The 14,273-nt window shown below is 42.8% G+C and overlaps 1 protein-coding gene and 1 long non-coding RNA gene across 2 annotated transcripts in view; one reads left to right on the plus strand and one right to left on the minus strand.

The window, feature by feature from the left end:
- Positions 1 to 213: 213 nt before the first annotated feature.
- NPEPPS (aminopeptidase puromycin sensitive) overlaps positions 214 to 14,273 on the minus strand; it is a 35,139-nt gene continuing 21,079 nt past the window's right edge. The window contains exons 10-23 of the mRNA XM_038168704.2: positions 12,326 to 12,490; positions 11,827 to 11,931; positions 11,390 to 11,450; positions 10,478 to 10,587; positions 9,770 to 9,833; positions 9,222 to 9,361; positions 7,552 to 7,686; positions 5,948 to 6,167; positions 5,212 to 5,354; positions 4,571 to 4,627; positions 3,974 to 4,081; positions 3,557 to 3,712; positions 3,407 to 3,454; positions 214 to 1,589 (exon numbers count right to left, since the gene is read on the minus strand). Coding sequence (XP_038024632.1) covers positions 1,437 to 1,589; positions 3,407 to 3,454; positions 3,557 to 3,712; positions 3,974 to 4,081; positions 4,571 to 4,627; positions 5,212 to 5,354; positions 5,948 to 6,167; positions 7,552 to 7,686; positions 9,222 to 9,361; positions 9,770 to 9,833; positions 10,478 to 10,587; positions 11,390 to 11,450; positions 11,827 to 11,931; positions 12,326 to 12,490 — 1,665 coding nt within the window. The 3' untranslated portion in view covers positions 214 to 1,436. The remainder of the gene's footprint in view (positions 1,590 to 3,406; positions 3,455 to 3,556; positions 3,713 to 3,973; positions 4,082 to 4,570; positions 4,628 to 5,211; positions 5,355 to 5,947; positions 6,168 to 7,551; positions 7,687 to 9,221; positions 9,362 to 9,769; positions 9,834 to 10,477; positions 10,588 to 11,389; positions 11,451 to 11,826; positions 11,932 to 12,325; positions 12,491 to 14,273) is intronic.
- On the plus strand, positions 6,058 to 9,228 carry LOC139999691 (uncharacterized). Its single transcript, XR_011805184.1, has 3 exons — positions 6,058 to 6,188; positions 6,261 to 6,359; positions 8,789 to 9,228. It is a non-coding gene; the product is annotated as an uncharacterized lncRNA (long non-coding RNA).

The following is a 14,273-nucleotide window of genomic DNA, read 5'->3' on the forward strand; positions in this document are numbered from 1 at the left end:
GCCCGGGCTCCCAGCCTCTGCCCAAACCTGGCTGTGCACCCCCTCAGCTTTTCAGGCATTTAGTAGAAATTTGCTCATTCAGTTTTTCCACCTTTCACCTTCCAAATTCCGTCCCAGCTAGTTCCTGAGTGCTTAGGTACAACCTCGGGTTTAGGTCCCTGGAAAGCTGCGACGCTCCCAGGCTTCCAACAGAACACAAGGGCAGGACAGGAATTTCACATTGACATTTTTATTAACGCCAACTGTTTTAATTTTTTTTTTTTAAACAATAGCACAAAAATGTTTCAGGGAAGCAGTCTGACAGTTAGTCTGATGACCTTCTGAAATACAGTTAAGCCACACCAAATACGAATTCCTGTTAAAGAAAAAAAAAATAAATGGAGCTCAACCTTGGTATTAGAGGGTGCTGTGCCTGGTTAGTAGACCACGCTGCTTTGTGAAGTAAATGATGGCACACAGCTTAGACTTCATCATCACGCCAGTCATCACTAATTTAAGGCTTCTGAATCAAATTACCATCAACATCACAGAAAGGAACAAAAAGCTAGTGTTGCTACGGCCATGAGGAGATTGAACAAGCTGGATCTTTTAGACAAGTAACGGTGTCTCGAAGAGAAGAGCCCTGCCCTAACAGCAGCCAGGAGAACCAGTCACACAGTACTTATCTCCTCATTTGCATGCATTTCGAGGGTGCAATTTAGTAAGGAAAAAAAAATATTGCATGAATCGTTCTCTTATTTAATGTGGCTATGAAAGATGTTTCCTTACAACTCCATTATCTCTAAGAAGGACATCAGCGAGTGAAACCGAGGAGAAAACCGAAGAGCGACAGAACATTTTTCTTTTTGCTGAGAGGTAACACAAAAGGGAGGGAAACCTACTCCTTGGATTGGGGGGGACTGCGGGAACATCTCCCCAGCACCTCGCGCAGCCCCTCCGGCACGCCAGCCACCTGCCCTAGCGGGACCTGTCCCACACAACGCCCTCAGAGGCATTGCCCCGTTGCTGCCCCAGGCTCTCCACAAAATTCCACTGACCTAGAAACCGCTGGTTTCTTCTTTTTTGGGGGGGAGGGCTGGGGGAGGGTGTAAAAAACAGAACATCTGTCAATAAGGGTGTCAGGAGGGGGAGGGCGTTAAATATTTTAACCACTGACAAGGCTTGAGGAAGTTTCACAGTTTTGTTATGCTCTATTTTATTACTATCATATTTACAGATTTCTTTTTTTCTCTTTTCTCTTTTCGTTGAATTGCTGATAATTTTAATAGAATTTAATTCTTGGAGTGTGAGCAGGAACCAGTTAACTACATTCATTGTCCAATCCCCATCCGTTTGAGAAAAAGACTCCAAATTCTTGGCATATGAATCAGCTGTTGGGTAGCTCCTCCCTTTCCCCGCGATGAGGCAGCAGGACTGCAGCAGTGGCATGCACGGGTTCACACCATGGCTGGGGGGGCCTTGCGCTGCAGAAAATATTGGTGGATGTTCTCGGCGTCCCGCTTCAGCCAGGCTGCATTCAGCAGGATATTTTCACAGCACTGCTGCACAGTGCGTTCTGCCGACGGAGCGGGGTGGCTCTCAAAGAAGGCCTGTACAAAAAGCACACAACCGGCCGTGAGGGTGCAAACAGCCAGACACAAGGTTATATTTTTAAGTCCCCAAATTCCCTGGTTTGCACAGAAACAAACCGTGCTTCTCTGTGCTCAGCTCTGCTCCCACCAACTTCATAGACTGAAAGATCTGCAGAGCGCTCGCTGAGTTTGCAGGGCGGTAATCCCAGGTACAGATGGGAGCAGCACAATGCTTCCATCCCTCTGCTAGAGGAAAGCCACGGCAGCATTTCTGCAAAGCAGCCCAAACGCTGCCTCCTGTCTGTCCTGACCTCGCTGCCGGGGTCAGCGAGCGGCACTTGAATGATGAATTCAGTCCCTCACGGGGAGGCAACAACCGAGCAGCAAACCCAGTGTGTATTTCTGGACACTTGGAAGAAGGCACTAACTGGAGCCTCGGGCCATTTTGCAAAAGCATTTGTCTAGAGATCAGATTTCTCAGGACTGTAAGGAGGCCTCTGTCCAAACTGCATTATGACCTCCAGGCACCAGCAGCTCTCACGGTTTTGCTGGATGTTCTCAGGTTTCCTCCTCCAGAACCAACAGCATCGATCACCTGCAAATAGCTCGGGCTGCAGAACGTGCACCAGAGGCTTCTGTGACTCTGCAACTGCAACTGGTTAAAGGGTGGAATAAGCTGGCCCAGCAGGGAGTCATCCTTCATCTGCAGCATACCTCCCCTGCTCCTAGCAGATCCCCTTACACTACCGTATGCCCCAGGGTGACACGGAGACTCAGGCACAGCAAGCACTGCAGCAAAAAAACTAGGTATACCACGACTCAGGAAGTTCTCTTGGAAACTGGTAGTGATTTAGTTAGCAAAACATCTACCAGAGCAACTTTCCCTAAGTGTTTTTTAAGAAAAAAATGAATTATAGTGCAAGGTTTCTCCGTAAAATCAGTTGTGCTACTAAATCTTTTGTAAGAGAAGGGATCACAACATGATAAAAGACAAAGCTTCTGGCTCAGAATGTCTTCAGAATAAGAATTCTTCCTGAATTTTCCTAATGGCAAAGTGTTAAGGGCCACGTTTTTAAGTTTTCTCTTCCAAGGAGGAGTCCCTGTAAAACTGCAGGCAAAGAACAAATAAAACCCACACATGTCCTCAAAATGCCTCCAAGACCAGTGCCCACACTCCGATGTCTTAGGGGATGCTCAAGTCCATGAGCGACATCACATCACCTCGGGCCACCACCTTCACGACAGGCTTTCTGCAGACACAAGTCTGTCTTGTGTCAAAGCCTTGCTCTTCATGCACAGCACAAATGACGACAAAACTTGGAACCACAATAGGGAATTTAGCTAATTTTTAACATGTTAATTCCTCTAAGAGTCACTGGGTGCTAGTGCAGCCAGCACAACATGTGCTGCATCAGTCCGGGGAGGAACAAAGTGGTGGTGTAAACCTCAGCTTCCTACAGAGGCAGTAACAACTATGGAATTTACCACAGTTACCTTTAAAGGCTATCTTTCAAGGAGCCTCAAAATCCACGCCACAAACTCTGCTGCATTTTATAAAAATTTAAATGAGTAAGACTACTGAAATGTAAATCATTAAAAGCTGCATATTAGTCTGTGAAAATACTGACTTAAGACATTTCAACAGAATAACTCAAGCAAAAGCAACAGGATTCAGGGACTACCCAACAGTCGGTGTCGTCAGAGGCAGAGCTGCTGTTCAGTTGAAAACCAAAAACCACACGGAACTCATGGCTCTTCCATTAGGTGCTTACAGCCCAGAGCACACCACATCTGTCACAGATGAAGTTAATGATCTATTTAAATAAAATTCTTACCTTAACTTCTGCGGCCATTTTATCATTTGCAAATCCATCCACTGTTAGCTGAAGGAAAAAAAAATAAGCAAGGGCAGGCAGTTAACATTTCAAATATACCTTAGTTTTGGTCTGCTACATGGACAGGACTTTTCTCATAGCCACACGTACCTTTATTAGTCGGGATATCAAGAATCCACCTTGGTATCGATTATAAAGTTCCTCCCAGTTGTCCCTTACGAATTTCCAAGCAGCTTTTCTCCCCTGCTTGCTGCCTCCAGCTACTCCACCAATAACAGATACTGTGTCCTGGGGACGTACCTCTTCCTGAAGGGGAGAATGTGGACAAATACTCAATATTGTTCCAACAAATACAGCATGTTGGCTTTATGCATTTCTACATTGAATATCCAGGATATTGTGGTGTTTTTTTTTTTTGTTGTTTTGTTTTTTCTTCACAGACTTTAAGATACGAATCAGACTTAATTGCTGAAACTGTTCTTCCTTCCCTTCATTATATGAGTACAGTGCTCTGTATGCACATATTCTCATGACACAAGGAAACAACAGGTTTTTCCAATAACTTACTGAAAGTGCAAAGGTGAGAACTTTTTGAATCAGTTCTGGTTGGGAGATGGCTCCAAGGACTCGTTCAATGCGGTTCTTCTCCTCCTGCATGTCTGCTTGCTTGTGAAGCTTCAAAGGCAGAGCGAACAATGTTAGCACATGGTATTAAAAGGCTTCCTCTCACCTAGCACTACCGAAGTTGCTGCGCACACTACAGCTTCTCGATTAGTCTTCAGGCATAGTACGTGGACAAATTGAACATGTTCATGAATAATCCTGCAGCTATCCACATTACAGACCTCATTACACATCCATCAGCAGAAAGTACCAATAGTAATAAACTGATCTTCACCGCTGTTTATATAAGGTCAAGTAGAGCCGTGCCTCTGAGCAATGAAAAATAATCCTAAAATGAGATGCAACAATCCACTAGGTGGCAATTTCACGCTACACAAGGACCAAGGAAAACCACAATCAAGTCCTAGCGTTCACATCATCAGTAAAACATCCGACTGGGCCTGTCTGCAGATAAACCACGTCTTACAACGAACTTGTAGGGTAGAATTTTAGCTTTTCGTTGCATAAGCTGGCAGTGTTAACAGAAGGGTGTGCACTCACCTTTAGCATGGTATCTAAAGTAGTACTATCTCCATGCTTCAAAATTGTTACATATACCTAAGAGAGAGCACAAACAAGGGAAGTCCCTCAGAAATCACACTTTTAGAAATGCAAAGCAGAGCTGACAGTGCTGAAAGGGGTCTACAACAACACTCAGGTTCTACATATTTAGGCAAGATTTCAGACAGGCGAATGGATCTGGAAGATACCTGCACCAACACCTTTCGTTTTAACACTGGATTTTAAAGACTCCTTGGCCTCTTCCTCAGTTTCAGCATAATTTGGGTAATTTCAAATACAGCAAAACAACAGAACAAGGAATCTTTGCACCATGCAATAGCTAGCAAGTACTTCATATATACCCAATCCATGTCCACCACAGCTGGACTTTGTGCTCTGCGAGGCCAAGATGACAGCTGTAGTGCTCTTCAAGGATCCCTGCACAATTTCCCACATTGCTTTTAAGACTGGAGGATGTAAGGTGCTCATAAACAAATGAAAATGAACAGAAGTCAGCTCAGGTTCAGCACTGCACTTGAACAGTCTCCCAGTCCCCAAAATCAACACCACCTAGAGGCCAGAGTTGTTCTGCATCAGTAAACGTGTGTCAAACATTGGAATCAAAATTTGTGATAACCTACAGGGCTCCTCAGATCAGCTGAGAGAATTTGTTTTCCTTCCACATGGTCCTTAAATCGGCGTCTGGCTTCTTCTAATGTTGCCTTGTGCCCAGCTTTTCCTAGTTTGCCCAAGACCAGACCTCTGAGAAGGGCATCAAGATGACCTAATGAATAGCAGGATAAAATACAATTATTTGGAGACAATTCAGCAATTAAATTAATGAATGTAATTCTTTAATTCCATGTAGACTGATCAGGGCAGAGCTGTATAATAATCCTTCCACGTGCTTGGGGATACCTAAAGAAACCAGGACTTTTCCCACTTTCATTGGTGCCAATGGAAGAAGCATTGATGTTCCTACAGCAAGAGGGTCAAGAGAAGAAAATTCTGGAGCAAATACAACAGGTTATGCCCGTAACCTGAGCTAGGCTGGTAGCAATAACCATTTGAGTCTACAACAGGACTAACTACGACAAGTAAACATGCACGTATCTGGCTTCCCATCCCCATAGTCTAATAAGCAGAGAATTTTTACTCAGTCAGTGACCAGGTAGGGAAAAGTTTCACTATTTTAGCTTGCACTTGAGAAAAGAGGGTTGTTTTGGAGTTTGGCTGTTTAAGTATAAAATTACCCCCAAATGCCTACTTCAGACCTTCCCCTTCCTTCCTTCTCTGCCCTTCCCAGAGTCTCGATGGCTTAGTCACGCAGAAGCATTTCAAAACCACTAATGGATTTCGCAGTGTAAGTTTTCCTACCCTCTCCAGGTTTGGGGTCCCATCCCAGTCTCTCCCCTATCGGTGAAAACACATCTTTCACGAACACCTGGATTTCCTCATAGAAGTCTGTGTGGGACAAGAGAGTTGAGAGAATCTCCAGGTTACAGCTGAGATCGCTCCACACGGTGTAATTGGGCTCATTGACAAAAGCTTCCATGACTTTTAGAACCTCGACAGTGCTAATGATTCCAGCTCGGGCCTGGGAGAGGAAAAGACACGGGTTAGTTTTACTTCCAAACAGAATTGAGATTTTAATAGCTCATTGCCTTAACATTTTTTTCTGTGTTCACAGCCTGCACATCAACTCTCCTGCGAGGCTCTGCCAAGGTGAGCTGACAGTGGTGAGAGCACCCCAGCTGTGTGCTCAGGGCACACCATGCTTCTCGTACAGGTAAAAGCACTTCACAAGGAGACAGCTGTGTAATTATAAGCACATTTTGCAAACAGGAAGCAGACAGCAAGATTAAGTGACTTAACAAAACTGCAGCAATGCTGGCAAGAGATAACAAACCTACAGAGTTATTCTCAGCCAGATACTACACCCACCAAAATCTTATTTTATCTAAAAACTGTGAAGATTTAGAGGCTTCGTTTTTGTTCTTCATTAAATTGAGAGTGTAAAACTGCAGAAATCATTTTTGCTTCTTGCTACTCGTGAAACAGTACAAGTAGCACTGCCTTTCCACCTCTGCCAGCAAAATTTAGTACTGCTTCAGAGCATCACGGAAACACTTCTGTGCTCAGTGCAGTTGATGATACCTACAGTGAGCATCTCCAACCAGACTGCTTAATCTGGAACTGGATCAGTAACTTACAGTACAGAAAAATAGGTGAAAATCAATTTTTATTATCAAAGCTATCTTCACCTATGATAAAATATAATTAAAACAGACACCAAAACAGGAGTCTAGTGCAGTATCCCTGTGTTATTTACTCATTTTTCTGTCCCACTGGTCTTGCAATATTTGGGAAGTGACCAAGGCTACAGTTTCAAACCCTCTAACTAAGCCATGGTGAATGACAAGCTTTGAAGCTAGAGAGGTAGGGTATCAAAACCACGTTTTTAAAGCTTCCACATATATATATTTGCTAACCAGCAAGAATAAGAAAGTGCAATTTGAAATACATAGTACAGTAGTTAATTGTTCAGAGCTACTACCATCTGTTTTTGGGGAAATAACTTGCTTTTCAACAGTAGAAATCCCCAACAGCCACCTCCTCCTGCTTTAACAAGCCCTACTGGGTAAAACGCATGGTGCTGATAAAGCCTTGGATAAAGTCTTTGAGAGGGTAATTAAAATATCCTTATTTTTAGGAGTTAAAAGAAAGCAAGTTCTCAAAACAATTAATTTTATAAGACTATAAAATAATACATCCCTACATATAAAATGGGAGTTAAATCCTGTGGAAGCAGTCTGTCTGTAAGTCTTGTAATACAAGTTAGAACTCGTTGAGCTAATTAATAGTTAAATGTATGCGGTAATCCCAAAGGCACTTTGCCTCCAGAAACGGAGGCAGACAAGCACTGCTTTCTGCAGCTACTACAGCCCTCATTATTAGACAGAATAGCAAAGGTTGCTTACCAGAGAGAACAGATCATTCTGCAGGCCAAGTCTGTCCACAGGGGGTAGGGAGAGGTCTTTGATCGCTGGTATTAAGTTCTCCAGCATGTCAGGGCTATACTGGGTACGGTAAAACCCTACTGTTCCAAGGTTTAACTGAAACGCACCAAAAGAGTGAAAAATTAAAAGTAAGGAACAAAAATTAATTTATTTTGTGTGTGTGTGTGTTTTGGTTTTGTACTGTGAGACGTTTCTCAAAGTACCGCAGTTCAGAGAAGTCAGTCATTTAAACCAAATTTTAAAATAAAGGCTGGGGGGGAGGGAGAGGGCGCATTAAAATTTGAAATAAGGAATGCTCTCTAAGAGAGACAGAAGATGAGAGGGAGCTGGCACGAGGAAGCAGAGGCTAGGAGCAAGGAGAGAAGAGAAACTTCTATGGGTAACTCCTAACTGCAGTAAGGGTAGTGATGTACTGGGAAGATAAAATGCAGGACACTGCTGGTGCTAGAATCTTATCTTTTGTAACCTCACTCTCAACTTGCTCAATTCAAGAAAATGATTCTCTACCAGTAAGAAAGGAGAACAAGTACCTCTGCCCTGCATAAAAGCACGTCATGGTCAGCAAGTTTGATGGATTACATGCTACTACCTGCTGCTATTTCAGTGTAGGCAGTCAAGTATTTCGGTGGGTTGAACAGCAGTACCAGACATAAACCAGAAACATTGCTGAGCTCATCAGAAGTCGCCCCCCTTTTTGCTGGTGCTACAATTTTGGTCAGTCCAATTGCCAGTCCTCAGGACAGTGGCACTAACTAAAAGCGTCAGGCTGACAACCCCTGCAGGCAGCAGTCCTGCAAATCCACCTTGGACTGAGCCGAACCGTTGCCTTCTCAGGCAGCAGCATCAATCTTGGGTCTTGTTTGGACGGGTGGGTTTTGGGGCTGTTCATTATATGTCCCTCTGTCACCAGGGGGAAGCAGATAGATATGGTGACAGGAGGGAACACACAGGTCTGACAGCTGCAATATTCCTGTTAGTTAAACAGAAAGGTTTGATTTAGAATGAAAAAGAGACTAACCCTTACTGTCATTTCATGGAGTCACCTCTCGGAGTACAGCTCCAGCTTAGAAACAATTATTCTTCAACCTCATTAGTTCATATGGCAATAATCCCAGTCAGCTGCTGTCTTTCAGTTTTAAAATTCTGTTTCTGACTGGTGTCTGCAACAGATCTCAACAGTGAATTTTTTCACTTGCAGATTTGTACTCGCCTGGTAATAGCCCATTGAAAACCTTCACACTTAATGAAAGATAAACAGGACTATTTTTGCTCAGGACGGACTTGAACTAAACTGTGGTTGCCATAGGATACTGAGAAAGCCACCGCACTTCAAATCAAAAGTTGCTTCTACTTAATAGTGCTCTGTTTTTCTGGGCTTGCACTCCTAAAATGTTCCAGTTTACATCGTCTGGACTACCCTTGGAAGCAAAACTTCCAAGAGAGAAAGGACCACACTAAGCAAGCATTACAGAGAGCAGCCAATATCCAACAGCAACACAGAAAGGCCCCTCCACAAGAAATACAAGATTGCAAGGAAAAAAAGAGAAGAGGAAATTGAAATGCAGGGGCACATTACAGCGACAATCCAGCTTATTGCTAGGAACATGTTCTCTGCCGTTGTGACAACTCACCTTCACCCACTGGTCTGGTTTAACATCTTTCAAAACCAAGGTCAGCTCTGGTTTGTCCATCAATATTTGCATTTTGGCACAGGTGGGATCATCACTTGTACAAATACTTATGGGGACCATCCACATCGGAAAATCCTCCCCTAGAAGAAGAAACCAAAAAAAGGAAGGCCTAAGGAAAAAAGGTATGCAAACACTGAGAAAAGCTGCCTGATGCTCAAACAAGTTTCAGCAGCAGTTTAAGCAAGTCTGCTTGAATTTAAATTAACAAAAACCTGAAAGAAAAGAGCAGTCCTAGACTCCAAAGCCAAAAATCTAAATCACCTTTGAAGCCAAACACCTTAATTTCCATAAGCAGAGGAGGTAGGCAGAATTTGTGTCTTAGAATAGAGCTGACTTTCATATGAGGCATTTTTATTTATTCACGACTATAAAACCAGCAGCTTACAGAGCTCCTGAGATAGCAGCATTGGCCTTACACTGGGCATCAGTTTCAGGCATTCATCAAAAGCATCTGAACACTCTGCTCCTGCTCCCAGCACTCATCTTACCAGTATATGGTCCACTGGCACAGAATTTCTTCTGGACTAACTTCAACACTTTGTCCTCTTCTTGCTAAAAATAAAATAATAATAATAACAACAAAAAATCAGATCTCAAAAGAGTTGCAGCTTATTTCAATATTCATGGAACGAAAGGAGAAAGGCATTACCAGAAGCTAACCACAAGAATTCATTCCAGTTTATTAATCACTGTTATTGTTAAAACATGTTAAAACATACATACCCTAACCCTCCATTGATTTTTTTTTGGTCAGACTTTTGTCTAACCTCAGTTTTTAGCCACTAATCCTCAGTCTGCAATCCGGTAGAGTAAGCATAATCAAACTGGAGCGAGAAGCAAACTGTGCTGCAAGGGGACCTAAGTCAAGTATTCCCTTCCTCCCCCCTTTTCACACACACAGAGCAAACGGGCGATGTCAGCAAACTCCCAGCACGTGATCTGGAGCGCTTGCGGATAAACTCCATTATCACTTTCCACTGGGTTCCTCCAGTGAGCCGCTCTCCCCTCCCTTCAGAATCAGCTCTGTCGCTAAACAGCATTTCACTGCGACGTCTCCTGGTCCAAGATCATTATTATTATTTTTTAAGTGACTGGATACTGCCGAATTCAATCTTAAACACATCTAAACGCAGACTATTTGATCTGGAGTACTGAAAAAACAGAGTTATTATATGGGGAATTGCTAGACAACTTACCTGTTCAGCTTCCACATAAATGAGCGGAAATCCCATTTGTTTGGTCCATGTATTCATCACAGCAGCAATAGGTTTACCACTAGCTTTTTCCAGGCTTTCCCAGAGGTCCTCTGCAGAAGAAAAGTCTGACTGAGGTCTCCCAGAGCCTTGCCGTGTCAGACACGACTACAGACACTACACGGGCACTGGAGGGTGGCAGGCTCCGTTATGACTCCAGTTTGCCCTTCGTGTTTTTGACTGCCTTTTTGTCAATTGTAACTGATGATGGGCAAGAAAAAGGTAATAGCTTAAACCATTCACAGATGGGGAGAGGGAAGAAGAAAACGTCATTGCAACTACAAAATGTCATCAATACACACTGAATATTCAAAGTGATAAACAGAAGCATCTTTTCCACAGGTTTTTCACATACTATGCCAAAGAGCCAACTGAACAACACGGGCTGTTAAAGGCTGACAGAGCACGACGTTCCACCTCCGCATTTGTGACTGAGGCACAAAAAAGGTCTAAGTAAAGAAAGCACTGCGAGATGTTAGACCAGACTTTGAACTGTTCAATCACACACGCAATCGATACTGCAAAACAAAGCTTGCAAAAGGCTGAAGCTTACACAGCAAACCAGGATATGCTACTTCTAAATTAAATCTTCACTCAGATATATGCTTGGCAGTGGTAAATGCACGTCCTTCAGATTACCTCATCCACACACTCCTGAGATACAGAACCCCTACAGGATGCTGAATTCTGGCTGTGCAGGTGACACAGGGTATAAAACTGGAAACAAGCCAATTACTTCCTTGCATTTCAGTTATCTCAGTTGGAAAACCAGCTTTGTAAGAATCCATCAATTTAACAATAAAAAATTTGTCTCCAGAAATCAGTTTTCTTAAGCACGTAATAATCATCAGTTACCTGTAGCTGCATTCTTCTGCAGGAACTTTGTTAAATATAAATTCATTCCTTTCCGAAAGTCCTGGGAACACACAATTGAATAGGTAATGGCACCAGAATGTCCTCTCTACCTCCCTCCGCACTGCATTTATATTCAAGAACCAGCCAAACAATCCTAGGATCAGTGTGCACATCTAACTCCCACCTAAACTATGCCACTAGAAAGAATAGCTTAAAACATTCTTGTTAGCCAACTTTAAGTACTGAAATAGTGGGGAAAATACAGAAATAAAACTCTTATTTCTCCTAGCTAAATTCAAATACAGCCCAGAAACCACACTGGAGAAAATCCTTCAAAATATATAATACATAAATTTAATAGTTTTTGTTTGTTTGTTTTTTACTGTAAAAAGATTTGGCAACCTACACTTAGTTTTTTTTGACAACAATCTTTTTACCTCATCACCAATGTAGTCATGTAGCATTCGGATTACAGACGCTCCCTTGCTGTAAGAAATAGCATCGAATATTTCATCCACTTCGGATGGATGGCCAACACTAACCTGTGGTAAACAGGATAATTAACAGTGAGAACAATTTTAATTGCCACAAGATTTTGATTTTGCTTGTTTTATTGCTTAAGGAGCTGACTTTTCTCTTCGAAGAAAGCACACATGTATCCATCCCCAAACTGTCTTAGTGGAATCTGCACCCACTTTGCCATTTCAAGTCAGTAGAGCAGGAACACTCCTGAAGAAGCCACCGTCAACCCCTCAAACCTCACTTTTGAAATATTAGAAATACTAACAAAGGAAAAGCCACAAAGCGTAAATGCAACTTCAGACTTTCCTTTGCATTATGAATGACTGCACGGTTCTCTTTTCTCAATAGGAAAAAAACCTCACATCCAGCTGACAAGAAAAAAGGGAGATGACTAGAACAAAGAAAAAATCTTACTTCGATAGGATGGCTGTTGTCTAAGGCATCAAGCTCTTGAGCTCGCGTGTAATCAGCAGAAACAAATTGAGTCCAGATATCGTACTCTGGGAAGCAGTGATCTACACATAGGTACTCAATCCAGGAGGCAAATCCTTCATTCAGCCAGAGATGGGTCCACCATTCCTAGAAAGATGAGACGGCAGAATAAAATAAAATTAACAACAAAATTCCAGGAATGTCACTTAATCAACAAGGTTTGCAGAAAAGGTGAGCTGTTAACAGCCTAGTGGAGCATAAATCAGAAAAGGTAATACACGTAAACACAAATTCCTCCCTATAAAGAAGCCCGCAGCCCAAGCACAGTGGTTAGCAGAGTCTTCCCCTGCCTGAAGTTCTAGGAATTCTGCATGGAGAGCATGGAGGTACAAGTGAAACTCCCAGACTAGACTAGAGGTCAGAGCAGAGCCACTGAGGGAGTTGTCATGAATGACTGCTATGGATGTTATCTAGGTTAGGAAGCTGAGGCAGTGATATGCAAGGCCACGGGTCCACAAAGCAGCAGAACTGTGGCCAACACAACAGCGTCTTCTTCAAGCTGAGTAAGATCAAAATTAATTTGTTGTTTGTTGCTAACAAAAATACAGTAGAAAACCTGGAATCTAGAAGTGTTCCAGACTATGGAAACCTGAAATCTACTGAATAGCTAAAAGTGGTTTCACCCAGCCAAGGATGGGCTTTGTTTAAAATGTGCATGTTACATTGATGTTTAATTTTTTTCCCTTCATTTCTAATATCTAACTGAAGCAGGAGAGATAAGGAAACAAGCTACAGATAACAAGTATGAAAACACCCTTTTCATAATCAAACTAACCATCGTATAAACCTAAATGTGGTGCTTAATTGAGAAAAGCGTGGCTATGCCGATATGGACCCTTCAGTAAATGAACCAAGCAGGGCGCAGAATCAGCCCAGTAAGCTGTTCCACAAAGCACTACTGCTTCTGTGATGAACGAGACATTTACCCCAGGGAGAGTGAAATTTCAGTAAGGAAAGCTGTTACTGGAACTCCAGGCAGATAAGCCCAGCTTTATTTTAGGAGCGAAGACTACCTGGTTTTCTTTTACATTTCTGACTGCATCCATTTCCAGGTCAAGGTTCTAATACAAAGGTTGGTGCCAGAGGATTACTGCAACTGCAGAACAGATTCCCAAGCGATGTTTGGACATTTAAATCTTTTCACCCCCATTTTTCTCCCTCGTCTCACATGCAACCCAAGTGCTCAAGAATCTACTTCTTCCCCTGAAAGTCTTCTGATCTCATTTATATTTGCTACAGAGGAACTGGTACACTGTGCTGCCCACTAAGACCTGGTACTGGCAAACTAAACCAGTGACTGAGGCTGGTGCAAGCATCTCAGGTTAGAGAGGAGAAAGGGCTGACTTTCCAGAAACGTGGAAGTAGCACTGAAATCTGTTTTCACTTTTCACAGCTCTGCACTGCTCTCACATGGAAGCTACCTGTGCTATCACAAACAAGAACACGGCTGACTAGATTTTAAGAGGCACAGCGCTGTGAAAAGGTTTGAGAACCTCTGCTGAGCGTTAATATTTATATTGGTGGTTTTCTTCCACCCACTCACACTTCATTTAAGCAGCCTGAAAGCCAGAGCAGCGCAGATTCGGGGCTCCAGAGGCGATGTTCTTTTTTTTGCCAAACTCGCTGGTTTCTAGCAATACAAGAAGCTTCCTAACCTGTGAAATATTTGGATTCAAACATCTGTGTGTGGGGTTTGGGGATAAGGAGTGTCAGATCTAATTAACAGAGTAAGCTGAAGCTTTGTTAACAGCAGAAACTCTGACAGATACAGCTTTCAGTTTTTAGCACTAAATGGAGCTTATTTACAGATTTCAGTCTTGCTGCTTCACATAATGCTTCTGTTCCCACGAAAATTACTTAAACATCAAAC

This window comes from Anas platyrhynchos, chromosome 28 (assembly GCF_047663525.1).
Source record: "Anas platyrhynchos isolate ZD024472 breed Pekin duck chromosome 28, IASCAAS_PekinDuck_T2T, whole genome shotgun sequence".
NCBI lineage: Eukaryota > Metazoa > Chordata > Aves > Anseriformes > Anatidae > Anas > Anas platyrhynchos.